Genomic DNA, 14,145 nt, shown 5'->3' on the forward strand with positions numbered 1-14,145 from the left:
TCTGTAGACCAGGCTGGCCTTGAACTCAGAGATCCACCTGCCTCTGCCTCCCGAGTGCTGGGATTAAAGGCATGCGCCACCACCTCCTGGCATATTTTATAAATTAATAATAACCGTTTGGAGACTGCCCAGCAGGAGAGCACTTGCCTAGATGCACAAGACTCTGGATTGATCCGGTGTCACAGGCGGGGAGAAAGTGTATTTCAACACATACCGTTGGGAATAAAAGTCACATTTCTGAACAGTAGTTATAATATGCTCCTCTTTTATTTATAAGAAATATATATGGACAGAGAGAGATAGGTATTATTATAAACATAAAAAAGGTCCGTGATGGTACACACCAAGCCGTTCACAGATCTTTCGATGGTCAGGGTCATGCACAGGAGTTGTCTGTATTTGATATGCTTTTAGCATTTACTCCAAGTATGTCCTGCTCTGGACATGTTAAACAAGAAGGAAAGAGAAAGTACACCCTGCCGAAGGCCCCGGAGCCCACTGGCATTCAGGTTAGAGGAAAGGGGCCCCGGGATGCTGAGGTTCTGCATATCCAAGCGCAGCACCCCCAGGCAGGGAGAGGAGGCTTTCAAGCCTGGATGGTCTCACTTCCCTCCCAGGTGTGGCTCAGAGCCAGGCCTCAGGGAGAAACTGTTTGTCCACTAAGTGAAAAGACTCACTTGTGGTGAATTTAGGATTCAAAATACAAAGGGTACTTCCTGTCTCACCCATGGCAACCTCCCTCCATCCAGCCCACCCCCTGTAGGGCTACAGACACTCAGCATCCAACTGCCTTGTGTTCCAAGAGCCTCATGGCCTCACACATCGCTTTTTCTTAGTCGTGGAGACTGGTCTATAAGATCATGAGCACTTCCTTCGAGTCTCACAGTACCCCACAGTGGAGTCCTTGTCATACGTACGGACCTTGCTTTGCTGACCACCCCAAACAATGGCCAATCAGATCCCTCCTGAGCCTTTTCTTTTCCTGGACCACAATCTCTTACCAAAACCATTGCCATCACAGAAGAAAGACAGATGAAATACTTTTTTTTTTAAAGGAAGAAAAGAAATTCCATGCATAGTCCATATATTATAAATAGGGTCAAGAGCGGTGTCTCCATATCAAAGACGTTAATATCGCCACCTAACTAAGCATAGTGGTACACACCTGTGATTCCAGCACTTGGGAAGTTGAAGCAGGAGGATGGCACATTTGAGGCCAGCCTGGGCTACCTGGCAAAACCTTGTCTCAAAAATTTTGTCATTCCACTGAAAACATGTATAAGTGAAATTAATAAATATAAATAGCTTGCCATGGCTTTTTTTTTTTCTTTTTTGAGACAGTCTTACATTTAGTCTAGGCTGGCCCTGAACTTACTGTGTAGCCCAGGCTGGCCTTGAGCTTTCAAAAACTCCCCTGCTTTAGGTCCCGTGGCTACCAGGATTACAGGCCTGAGGCCACCGAGCCTGGCTCTTCTGTTGGGCTTGGATACGGAACGAATGTGGACCATCCCAGGCGAACTCTCCCTGTGTGCACAACTTCCTGGGTTTCAGATTCGTAGGCAAGGCTCTGTAGAGCTGCACGAAGATCGGCACGGGGTGACTCTGAACTTGTGTCGTCCCCCAAGTGTATCCATAGGATAAACTTGTAGCTGTGCGGAGGCCGAGTCACAGGCGGTGGTCAGGGCGGGTTCTGCTGTGGCGTGCCTGTGAGCTGCTCCGCCTTTACCTCTCCAGACAGTCACTTCTAGCTGCTTCTTTTAGGGCAATGATAGTTTTGCTTCTTCTCCTATCTCTGTGCCAGGCCAAATGGAGAGTCTACAGCCTTGCGCAGAGACAACCAGGGAGCTGAGTACAAGCTTCGCTAGGACACTTTTCCTTCTGTGAGACCCTGAACAAATCACCCACACCCGACAAGCTGAACTTCCTTTTCCTTCTCTGTGCAGATGACATCTCTGCCCACTTGGTACCATCCTGTCTCTTCTCTCCTGCCCATCCCCGCCCTCAGGGGCTGGGCTTTGCCCTGCCCTCCCTAAAGGGAAAAAGAGTCCAGGCCAACAGAAAGGTCCACAGGCTTTTTAATGGTGTAATGGCTACTTCCCTTTGGAGACCCCATCTGGTTGTGACAGCTTCTTCCAAGGTGTTGGTGTCAGGGGGGTGGGCGGTCACAGGGTGGGCAGAGGCCATGCAGTGACTGGGAGGGATGGCCAAGGGCTGTTACATTCTGTTTGGCATGTAAACATTCTTCTGTTGCTTCCCAGGGAGGGGGAGGGCAATTCCCTGTCCCCTAATACCTGCCCAAGGGGCTCAGGAGACTGAGCAGGCCGGGCCCCTCAGGAGGAGCTGGGAAGCCAGAGAGCCATGTGCCTGGGGCAGGGCCCTTCTCCTGCACCCCTCTGCACACGGTACGACTGGGGGGGGGAGGCGTATTAAGGTGAACACACCCCACATCTGAGCCAGTGACATGAGCAGAAAGGATTGGGACATGAGGGATGGTGGTGGTGGTGTGATACTCTCATAGAGGAGGGGTAGGAACCTGAAGGGCCTAGCACAAAGGATGGATGATTCTCAAGAAAGGGCTTCAGCTGGGGGTGGGGGGTGGGCATTGGGAGATGTGGTGCCCTCTGCCCTGGTTCCTTCCTGGGGAGAGGAGCCGCTTGGCCCCCTCACCACTCACCTCTGCTGGTCCTCTGTCCCTCCTTCCCCCTAGCCTGATGACACTATTGACGCAGAGGCCTGAGGTTGGTTGGAGCCCTGTGGAGGTCTGGAGTCCCAATGGTAGACTGGGTTTTACATCTGTGCCAGCTCAAGTGCTGACTGAAGCTGGGGGTGGGGTGAGCCTGGGGCTTTCTCAGGCTTCCCTTTCCTCCCATCTCCAAACCAAGGTGTTGTTGGTCCTAGAGCAGAAATGAGACTGAGGGGGGGCCCTACATTCATGGTTCGGTTGGTGGCAAGGAGCAGGCCCAGGGCCTGGGCACCAGGGGTCATGCCCTGGTCCCCACCTGGCATGAGCTGATTGTCATTCATAAAAGCTCTGGGTGGGAGGAAGTGGGCCCCCTACCCCTCTGCTAGACTAGAGGGCAATTAGAGGGGAGCCTCGGGGTGACAAAGATAACTGAATCCAGAGAGGTTTCCTGAGTGTTCTGGGAGCTTCTGCACAGCATGGGATAGACCTCAAAGACTATCCACCCTGGTGTCCTCCCCGGGCTGGTCTCCAGAGCTGTCTTCTTCCCGTGGAAGCAACTGGCCAGACCTGCTGACCCCTGTGAGGAGTTCAGCGGGCACCGAGCTGCTTCCGGTCAGTCATCCTGGGTACAGATGCAGCCGGACCGCTGGAGCACCGCAGCCTGCCTGCTGGAGCACCGCAGCCGGACCGCTGGAGCACCGCAGCCTGCCTGCCTGCCTCTCTTCCTCATCATCTGAATGTCTTGGTTTGCTCTCTGTGGCTCAGGGAAGGGCAGGAGGGCCAGAACGGGGCATGGAGGCTGGGAATGCATTAAAGGAGGCCTGCAGGGAGTCCCTGCCCCAGATAGGAGGGGCTGCTGCCTGTCCCTTCTGCAGCCAGAGTGACGCTTGCCCCAGATGTTAGCAGCCGAGGCTCCTGATGAGGTGGGCGAGCTAATGCAGAAGCCAAAATGCAGGCACAGAGCATCTCAGCTGTGTGGGCTGGCTCAGAGCAAGAGGGGCCCAGGGTGAACTGGGGTGGGGCTGGGGTGGGCGCCAGCTAGCATCACACACAGTCTAAAGTGAGAAGGGCCTTCTGCCTCGGGGAGCCACTTCGCCTCATCCTGCTTCCTCTGCCCACTGAGGGGGATGATGCCTAAGCCAGCCCACTGCCCACAGCAGAGGTGGCAGGATGACCAGAACCGAGTCCCTGAATCCTCAAATGACCAGCACACAGAAGGTGATAACCAGTCCCTCCACCTGCACGGAACTCTGAGAGACGAGACTTGACTGAAACTTGAAGATGCAACATTGAGGTTAGATAGCAGGAAGGACTTCCTGATGGTAAGGGGTCCTGAGCACTAGACCAGAGGACCAGAGAAGTGAGTAACCTTTTTAAAGCCCCATTCCAGGTTCCCGCTGGGAGACACTTGCCCTGAGAGGCAGCTCCCAGCTTCTAGAGGCCCCATTCATTTCTATTCAGGAAAGGTATTTCTGTTCCCCAGAGGCACCAGGAGTAACCCCCTCTCAAGAATCATATGCCCTGTGCTTCGCATAGAGCTGACTTTAGCCAGACCAGAGGTGTCCCCTGAAGCCTAAATAAACCAATGACCCCTGGGTCCCACTTCCCCAATCCCAGCTTGGCCTTCCATGAACACCATGGCTCCTAGGAGACCGTGGGCAGGCCAGAGCCTGCACACGTCTGGAATTTGAGGCTGTTTCTCCTGTTGGGTAGGGTTGGAGGCTGAAGAAGATGGGGATGAGGACAAGATGGGCCGCAGGAGGTGTAAGCAGATGTAAACCTCTTGGGTGGGGGGCGCAGAGATCAGCCAAGACCTGGTGGGTGAAGGGAACGGGCCCTAAAAGCGGAGTCTTCGGGGCGGTAAATGGCTGAGCCTTCCCGGGGCGGGGCAGAGGATCTGCGGTGAGCCTGTCCCTGCAGAGGGGGCGGTAGGAGAGAGGGAGGACGCAGAGAGAGGAACCAAGACACGCACCCTCCGGGGTCAGTGGGCTGGCTGGGCTGCAGGGCGCAACATGTGCTCACGTGCGTCCTGGTGGGTGCAGGCGGGAAGCTGGGGCCGCGGTGGCGCGCGGGCGCGTAAGGCTGTGCTGGAAGCTGCTCCAGTGTGGCCGGCTGCGGGTGGGGACCGGGGTGAGGGTAGGGGGCGCCGCAGAGAGCCGCGGGCGGATGTCATTATCTGGTCCCGGGCCGGCCCTCCGAGACTGCCGCCCGGCCTTTGGTTGCTGCGCGCTGAGTCTGCGGTTGTTTCCCTCTGGGTCCTTTCTTGGGGGCCCCTGGAGAGGCCTCGGGCTGAGATCTGGCCTGGAGGACCCCCCGAGGGGGAGGGGCTCCGGGCCGGGCTTGATGCGACGGGGAGGAGCTCTCTTTGCGGGACAGGGACTGGCTCCGCGGGGACCCGCTGGGGTGGCGCGCGGTGGAGGCGGGGAGGCCGGGACTGCGGGGCGCTGCAGGCCTGGAGACTTGGGCGCGACCTGGGCCGGGACCCCGGCTCGAGGAGTGTTTGGGACGGAGGTCCGCAGCAGTGGCCGACCCTGAGGGCTTCTGCAGCTGGAGCCTGCTGAGGGGCAGAGGGCAAGAGAAAAGGACGTGGGTAGGGGACAGGGGGACATTTTCAGAATGACTTTGAGCATCGAGCCCTAGAGATCTGCGGCATCAGAGCTGAGTAAGGTGGAAGAGGTCAGGCACAGATGAATAAACAGGCCTGGTGTTCCATCCTGCAGTGCAGGGCCTTTTGGGCTATGACTGGAGGAGACTGCTACAGGTTTTCCTTAAGGGCCATGTGTCATCTTTAAAATATCCATGGGTTTTGTATTCTAATCTAGAATATGCTTACGTCAATATCAATACGAAATACCATTTCATGCCAGTTACTGGATGCCCAAGGCTTTACCCTTTGGTTTCAAATGTCCCATGTGAACTAGGGACTGTGTGTGGGCTCTGCTGGTCTCCAGCAGCCTCCCCTGGTCCCACCTCACCGTATCCCCCTCTAGTAATGCTGTTCCTGTTCCCTTGTGCCCAGTGACAGAGCTAACACTTGAGTCACAAGTAACACAGTGCCCAGATGGGAGCTGGTAGACCCGAGAGATGTCGGAGGATGTCATAGTCCTTAACACTGGTTCTAGGACATCCCTGGAGGACTTCTCTGGCCACTCTGCCCACAACCAGTCCCGGCAGGGTTTCTCACCTGCTGGTGATAGCCAAGTCAGACGCTGAGGCTGCACCGTGGGGTCTGCCAGGAAGCTGCTGCCCTTCTGCAGGCGTGGGCACGCCGATGGGGCGAGGAATCCGGCTCCGGGTGGTCACTGCCCGCCCAGCCTTCCTAGGCAAGGCTGCTGTGGGCTCTGAGGCAGGTGTGTCCTCCTCAGAGCCTGTACCAGAGAGTGTCTCGGAGGCACGGCGCTGCTCTTCGCTAGAGGAGGATGAGGCTCCTGAGGCCAGCCTCAGCAACAGACGACCCTGCCTCTTCTCCATCACCAGCCGCGCCAGGTCCTGCTGTGGCCTGACCCTCTTGCTCCACCGCTCTTTGGCCGACAGTGAGCCCGAAGGCTCTGAGCCCGTGTCCTCTTCAGACAACAAGACAGGAATACGGCTCCTGGGGCGAGAACCTGGCATAGCATGGCGGCTGGGGGAGACAGCGGTCCCTTTCTTGGTGACTGGCTCCAGTGGGGATGTTGGAGCTGGCCCATCAGCGAGGGCTGGGCCATTGGGCAATGAGTCTGTGACCACTTCCGAGGGTGTTTCCCCGGGAAGGCCAGACAGGGCACAACTCTCCGTTTCAGTTCCATCCAGCCCTGGCAAAGCCATGCCATTCTCCAGAGGCACTCGGGCCCCCTCCTCTGCAATGCCCGCCTCAGAGAGCGCCTCCAGGCCCAGCTCACCCCCAGTGCTGAACTCCTCTGGCCTGGAGGCCTGCCCTCCAGAAGACATGACATTGAGGTGGGATTTCTCTGCAATGTGAACAAAGGTCCTCTCGACTTTGGTGAAGGGGGAGGAGGTGACTGCCACCAGCCCACCAGTGGCCACCAGCCCAACCCCAAGCCCTGCTCCAGGTCCTGAGGGCCTGGGTTCAGACTTGAGGATGGAGGACAGGGTGCCCGGCTCCGATACATCCAGCTGATTTCCAGTAGGCTGGGGCTGCTCATGCTGAGGGGTGAGGGCCGCCAAGGTGCCCAGATCAGGGTCAGGGGCCAGTTCGGCAGTGACTGGCGACTTCTTCATGTCGCCAGGGGAGACGAGCACCAGCGTTTTGGATCCCTCCTCAGGCTCCAGGTCCCCATCCGCCACGGAGGCCCGGCCCCTGGCCTCTTTCTGATCGTCAGCCAGCAGTGTGGATGGGGCGCCCTCCTGGCTCCGCTCGCTCCCCTCGCTGCTAGAGCCACTTCGAGGCCCCAGCACCTCCTCAAGGGCCCCTGCCTCCTCCTCCTCCTCCTCCTCCTCCTCCTCCTCCTCCTCTTCATCTTCCTCCTCCTCCTCTTCCTCCTCCTCTTCTTCCTCTTCTTCGTCTTCTTCCTCTTCTTCCTCCTCCTCCTCTTCTTCTTCCTCCTCCTCCTCCTCTCCCTCCTTCCCATTGGCCTGAGGCTGAAAGGGAGCCAATGGGACCTGTGGGGTGGTGAGCAGCATGTGCGAGAAGCCCACCCTCCGGACCCTGTTGAGCAGTCGGGCCCGTTCTCGGTAATCAGAGAGGTCTCTCTTGAAGTCCTGGTAGGGCAAGCCCAGAGGCACAGCTCGTGGAAGGCCATTCACCTCAAACGGGGGCGCCACAGAGAACACCTGTAAGGGGCACACATAGGGACCCACTGAGGTCACCCACCCTCAAGAGCCCCGGGAGCCCTCACCTGTACCCTAAGCTAGGAGACCCCACCCTGACCCCTGCCAGAAGGTAGACAGGGGGTCTGTTTTGTTGTTGTCGTGGCCTCGGGACCTAGAATGATCCCTGGCACCTAGTAAAGCTCAGGGGACCCCGACCGAGGGCAGATCTAGCGTCTCCTTCCTCCCTGCCCCCTCTCCCTCACCAGACAGAGCCAACTTTAGGGCATGACTGGTAGCACAGAATAACCCCAAAGTGTGAGCATCTCAGAAAACCCTTTTATAGGTGACCAGGCAGGAGGGGCTGAGTCACTTTCTGGAATGTACTGTGCTTGCAGATGTGCAGGGGCAGGTCCTCTGTAGCTGCTGTGCAGGACCCTGAAAGCCTGTGAGGGAAGGTCCTCTCACACTACAGTGTGAACAGGTTCACTGGAGCACCAGCCTGTTTCCTCCCCCGTCCTTCCGGCCTGCCAGCGAGAACTATGTCCAGTCCTCTCTCCCAGGAACTCAGTTAAGTTTTCCTCTTTGAAGCCGTGTGTGGAGCCCTTGGCGATCCCATCACGGCTGAACCTCTTCCTTCCGTTAGACCCCCACGACATCCTTTCTGCCTCCCCTTCTAGACTAGAAAGGCCCAGCCTCCTTGGCAGAACTGACTGTCTCCTGCACTCCTTGGTCCCTTCTCTGTCTGTGCCTCCCTCCAATCCACTCCACAGACATCCTCAGACAACACTACATCAGGTCTATGGGCTTTGTTCCACAGAGGGGGTGGAGGGCGGTGCTCAGTGTCCAGCACTTTCTTAGGCTTTCTTTCTTTTTTCCTTCCTTCCTTCCTTCCTTCCTTTCTTTCTTTTTTTTAAACACACTGGTCCTCTGTCTTCCTAAACCAACAGGGCACAGTCCATCCAGACGAGACGCCTGAAAGGGGGAATAATTCTGTCACTTCCCGCATCACAGCCCCACATAACCATCTCAGTGTCTGCTCCCCCAGAGCTCCCATGGACTTTTCCTGCCAGTCTAGTACTCCACAGCCACCAGCCTGTTGCCCCGGTCCTGGTACTGCCAGCCATCACTGCCCGACTGAGCTTCCTGAAACTCAGATCCCATCCGTCTCTCTGCAGCGGCCATCACAGTGCACACGTGAGCGTGCCCATCCTTGGCGTGGCACAGGAGCCATCTCTCAGCCCCGCCCTGCCTCCTACCTTCTCCCTACCTCAGCCTGAGATGGGAAGCACCCCTGCCCCTGCCCCACCCGTGCTCCAGCCATTGATGTTATCAGCATCTCCCCGGGGGTCATGCATCTCACACCTGTCTGTTAACAGCTCTTCCTCAAAGCCTTCCTGTTCATCAGCTTTCCTTCCTACCTGCGTGCCAGACTCTTCCATGTGTGTATGTGGCTCTCTTTTTTTTTGTGAATGAAGTCCTTGGAGGGTTTTGTTGTTGTTCATTCACTCAAGAGGTCCTTAACCACCTAAGGTGGCACATACTTGTAAACCTAGCTCTTGGGAAGCAGAGTTATGGAGATCAGGAGTTCAAGGCTAGTCTTGGCTGCAGATTGAATTTGAGGCCAGCCTGGGCTCTATGAGACTGTGTTTTTAAAATAAGAGGGGGTCATGGGGATCCACCCCAAACAAAGAACTACAGACAAATAAGGACAGCCGATAGAGGGGGATTGCTCTTTCCCAGGGGTCAGCTCCCTTAATTGCCTATCTAATACAAAGCAGTCAGCCCTGAACTCATATACACATAGGCAATGCTAAATGAACTCAGCAGCTTGTATTTATATATTCATGTGTGTGTGCGTGTGTGTGTGTGTGTAAGAATAACAATCAAAGAAACTAGGCCAATTTAAGAGAGTAAGGTGGGATAGAGGAGGAATTGGAGGGGGGAATAATGCCATTATATTTTAATTATTTTTTTAAAGAGCAGGGGCTGGGGGCAGATGGTTCAGTTAGTAAAGTGCTTGCCACCTAATTTGAGCCAGGTATGTGGTGTGTGCTTGTAATCCCAGTGCTGGGGAGGTAGAGACAGGTAGGATTCTGGGAGCTAACTGGCTGGCCAGCCTAGCCTAATCTGCAAGTCCCAGACCCCGATGAGAGACCCTGCCTCAGAAAACTAAGTGGACTGTTCAGGATGATGAGTAAGGCTGGTCTCCAGCTTTACACACACAAAGTGTCCCGGTCGCTATGTGAGACATTAAAAATCTATGGGTCAAGTATTGAATAATGCAGACATGCATTTATTTGAGTGCAGCAAGGGAGAAGAACTGGGAACAATGCCAACCCCACAAAGGTCCTAAGCATAAAGGGGTCACATAAGCAGATAGCTCAAAGAGTATTTGCTCACTCCCCTTTGCTCTGCTCACCCTGGTTTGTAGATCACTGCCCCTTCCAACCTCACCATGATTTTTGGCGTAGGCAAAGGAGATGCCCAACCAATAGTTCAGTACACTCAGCTCTGAGGCTGGTGGAGAATGAGACAGGAATCTCCAAAGCTGCGCATCTGTCCCACTGGTGACATCCCCCTCAACATCCACCACCTTCCGCATAATCCACTGTCTGAGAGGACTCATTGTGGGCGTGAGTAGTAGCAGGTAGACAGCCTGTATCTGGTGTGGTGGCACATGCCTGTAACCCTAACACGGAGGAGACTGAGGCAGGAAGATTGCTGTGAGTCTACAGTCAATCTGGGCTACGTAGCGAATTTAGACTGTCTCAGGAACACTGAAACAGGCCATGGCAGAGGGTGCTGGGGGTGACTCAGTGGTAATGCACTTGCTATACAAACTTGAGGCCCTAGTTCAGATCACTAGTGCCCCAGTGAAAAGCCAGGATGTCGTGGCACATGCCTGGGGGGAAATTTCCCTAGCTGGCTCTCCAGTCAGTCTAACCATTTGATGAGCTCTAGATTCAGAGAGAGACCCTGTCTTGGCACAGCCATATCTGAATGGAATGGCAGAAGTCATAAGCCAACATAGCTGCTTGACAAAGATCCAGCAGAGCTGAGCCACATGATGGCTGCCATGTCACCTTTGGTTTTCACCTCCACCTGTTACATACTTGGGGCACTTTTAATATTTGTACAATTTGAGGATATTGGGTTGATGGAAAATTCCTTATGAATCATTTATGCCTTCTCCCAGGAATGCTGCTTCTGAGCTTACCCAGGAAAGTCCTGAACATACTATTCCCTGCCCTGCTTTTAGGGAGATATCCTTATCTACTTGAAAGTCTTCCTTATGCCTTGGAGGTTGTGACACATAAAGTAGCCATAGGTCTCTTTATGAGGCTATGAGACATTCTTGAAACATCTGTCCCTGTACTTACACAGGAACAAGATATTCAAAACAAAGTTAATTTAAAAAGGTCAATAACGGCCGGGCGGTGGTGGCGCACGCCTTTAATCCCAGCACTCGGGAGGCAGAGCCAGGCGGATCTCTGTGAGTTCGAGGCCAGCCTGGTCTCCAAAGTGAGTTCCAGGAAAGGCGCAAAGCTACACAGAGAAACCCTGTCCCCCCCCCCCCAAAAAAAAAGTCAATAAGATTCAGTGGACTAGAGGAACTGTCCACAGTTCAGATTATAAGGCTCTTCCCACGGTACACTCAGACAATTACGTGGCATACAACTGCCCCACACAAAGACATATTGATGAGCAAAGTGTGGAGTGGAAAGATAAAAGTATGAGGTGTTAGGACCTCCCTCTCTTAGAAGTTAGCTCATGTAGAGCCACTATAATGTCATATGACCAAGGAACAACAGAATGCCAGGATTAGACATATAGACCAATTCTATAAAGATATAAATGTGAACATTGTATTGTGCCAGAATTTGAATAATAACTGCAGCAGCTTTAGCCTGAGGATTTTTCCTGGGCACTCTGACCACTAAGAGTTAATAATACATTGCTTGGGACATGACAAAATGCCGGGGGTGATTTGAAGATTTTTTGTTTTGGTCTAGTGTCCTTGAAGCAACCAAAACAACCAGCCTGAGCACAGGCTGTCATATGCCTCTAGATTCTCAAAAATTGGGTTATGGTTTTATGAGTAAGAATGATAACTCTGTTTATTAATTATGTCAAAACTTGAGGGAAAATGATTGGAAATGATAACTCTGTCCTGTCATAGTTTATTAATGATGACTAAAAGATGAGCAAAAGGAAGTGAAACACATGTCCCAAACCAAAAATTATATGATCTATGTTTTGGAACTTCATGAATGTATCCCTGCTAACTAAATTCTGTATAAATAAAGAAACACTCTGGCTGCTGGTCAGTCAGGCTGCAAGATTCTCCTGATCACCATGGCCTGGCTCACATCCTTCTCCCGCCGACTCCTTACACCCTCTGCAGGACCCATCCACCGCCGGGGGATGGTTCCCGGCACTGTCTTGAAAAATAAGGTCTGGAGAGATGGCTCAGCAGTTCAGAGCACTTGCTCTTGCAGAGGACCCAGTTGTTTCATAGCACTCATGGGGTGGTTCACAACCATCCAGAGCCCCAGTGCCGGGGATCTGACACCCTCTTTGACCTCTGTGGGCCTCAGGCACACACAATGCACAGACATACATGCAGGCAAACACTCATGCACATAAAATAAATAAATCCATTTTTTATTTGAAAAATAAGGTAGAAAGTGATAGAGGAGGATGCCTGACCTTGACCTCTGACCTCCACATTCATGTGCGCCCTGTTGTGCAAACACATGTGCAGAGACAGGTAGCCTTGGCCCCCAAAGGAACTTCTGATGGTCTAGAAGCTTCCTTAGAACTTCTTCCTCTTTACACCCCCGTGGAAGTCCCCAGTAGCTGGGTTTTGTTTTTTTGTTTTGTTTTTGTTTTTGCCCACACTACTTTTCCATTCTTGCTTCAACCCTTCATCCACTGATGTGCCTTCCAGTGTCACAGCTGCGGAAAACAGCTGGCCGAGTGGACAAGGCTGCCTAAGTGGCGTTGGGCATCTTGGGCTGGGTGAATGCACTGACAGCAGCGGGCAGGCAGACACTTGGCAGCTTTGCTCATGCCTTCCTACCCAGCGCCAGACTCGCGCGCTCGCTCGGCGCAGGTGTCCCTGAGCCCTACCCCTCAGCAGCTCTCTACTGAACAGCTGCTGACGTCCCCACCCCACTTCCGCGGTCTTGGACACTTCTGTTAGAAACACCTTTTCTCCCACACCTGGCCAAGTCCTGAATCTCTACACAAAAGCCCCGTTCAAGGGAGACCCACCCCTGCTGGCAGCTGGATGACTAGAGGAAAAGTCCTCTCCTCCCATAGTTGTTTGGGGAAGAGAACTGAGAACCAACCAGGCTGGCGAGGTAGCAAGAAGCCCTGACCAAGCATTGGCCCAAACTGGAAAGTGTGTTGACAAGGGTTACCAAGACTCAGAATTTGTTAGCACCTCTCTGTCTCCCACACAGGAGAATGGAGGACCTTCTGCATTTGGGGGAGGGAGGCTGTAGATCTCAGAGCTTTGCCAACAGGATCAGGGCCACCCACACTAGCCTGGGTACACTGGGTTTCTGTTTAAGTCCCCCTGGTCCCTCCCCCACCTACTGTCCTAGGAAGGAGTTCCCTCCTCAGACAGAAGCTGAGTACTCTCCCTGCCTCTCCCAGGATGTCTAGTGAGCTATTTGTCCTCTTGAACTCCTGGTACCTCCAGGATGCTTTCTGTGTACTTGGCCATGGAAGCCTGAGGAAACTCTGGGAGGGCAGCACACCCCAGCTGTGTGGAGGACTAGCTGGCCTGAAGGAGATCACACCTCTCCCCAGGGCAGTGACCCTTCCGATCCTCACTTGTTTGTGTAGGCTCCCAGGCCTGCCTTGGCTCCGCTCATCCCACTGATCTGAAGTTCCCTGGTTGCCAGGCGGTGGTGGCACAAAGCTTTAATCCCAGCACTCAGGAGGCAGAGGCTGGGGGTCTCTGTGAGTGCAAGGTCAGCCTGGTCTACCTGGTTCCAGACCAAACAAGACCCCATAGTGAGACTTTTTCAAAAGCAGCTCAGGATGATCCAGAGTTCAGCAGAAGGTGGCACTGGCTGTTTTATGACCCAAGGGGAAGCCGGCCATTCAAGCGGAGATCCTCAGAGAGAGCAAAAGCCCCAGGCTTCTGATCCTCCCCACACTGTCCCTCCAGCTTCAAAGGCCAGCTGAAGTCGTGCCGCTCCCTCAGCACCACACACAAAGGGAGATGGCTGGACCTGATCCCCTTACGCTACTGAGTGAGCTGGTGTCCCGTTAGCCCAGGGAGAACTTGTGAAGACTTTCCACTCCACCTCATCCCAGTGCCCACACAGGGTGCATGAGGTGACTCTCCTGCCTGGACCCTGGCCAAGCCATACCTGGAACCACGCTCCAGCTCAAAGTCCCAAGGTTGTGGGGGATGGGACAGGCTGAGTGCCAAAGCAAAGGGTTAGCTGACACTCCCCCACGTTGACCAGGGAAAGGATGTGTGTCTGTCAGGACTGCCTAATGGCCCACATCCCTTCCTCTGCTCTGGAAGGTGAACTATCTAAGAAAACATGCTCCACCACCCTGGTCCCCAGCCACGCAGCCATGCCAGGCCTCAGAGGTAAGGACATGGAGACTAAGTAGCTGCTGGCCGCTCTTCAACCACATCTGCTGCATCGCTAGCCTGCCTCAGTCTACCTGCTCCCCTCAGAGTA

The 14,145-nt window shown here is 54.2% G+C and overlaps 1 protein-coding gene across 2 annotated transcripts in view; it reads right to left on the reverse strand.

Annotated features, from left to right (window-relative positions):
• Positions 1 to 3,398: 3,398 nt before the first annotated feature.
• The window catches only part of Ttbk1 (tau tubulin kinase 1), a 44,225-nt gene continuing 33,478 nt past the window's right edge, over positions 3,399 to 14,145 (reverse strand). The window contains exons 14-15 of one of the 2 annotated variants that reach the window (XM_059243902.1): positions 5,868 to 7,453; positions 3,399 to 5,237 (exon numbers count right to left, since the gene is read on the reverse strand). In XM_059243902.1, the coding sequence (XP_059099885.1) occupies positions 4,856 to 5,237; positions 5,868 to 7,453 (1,968 nt within the window). In that variant the 3' untranslated portion in view covers positions 3,399 to 4,855. Of the gene's footprint in view, positions 5,241 to 5,867; positions 7,454 to 14,145 lie in introns of both variants that reach the window. The other variant, XM_059243901.1, reaches the window with a different exon arrangement.

Source organism: Peromyscus eremicus, chromosome 16_21 (assembly GCF_949786415.1).
Source record: "Peromyscus eremicus chromosome 16_21, PerEre_H2_v1, whole genome shotgun sequence".
In the NCBI taxonomy this organism is placed as follows: Eukaryota; Metazoa; Chordata; class Mammalia; order Rodentia; family Cricetidae; genus Peromyscus; species Peromyscus eremicus.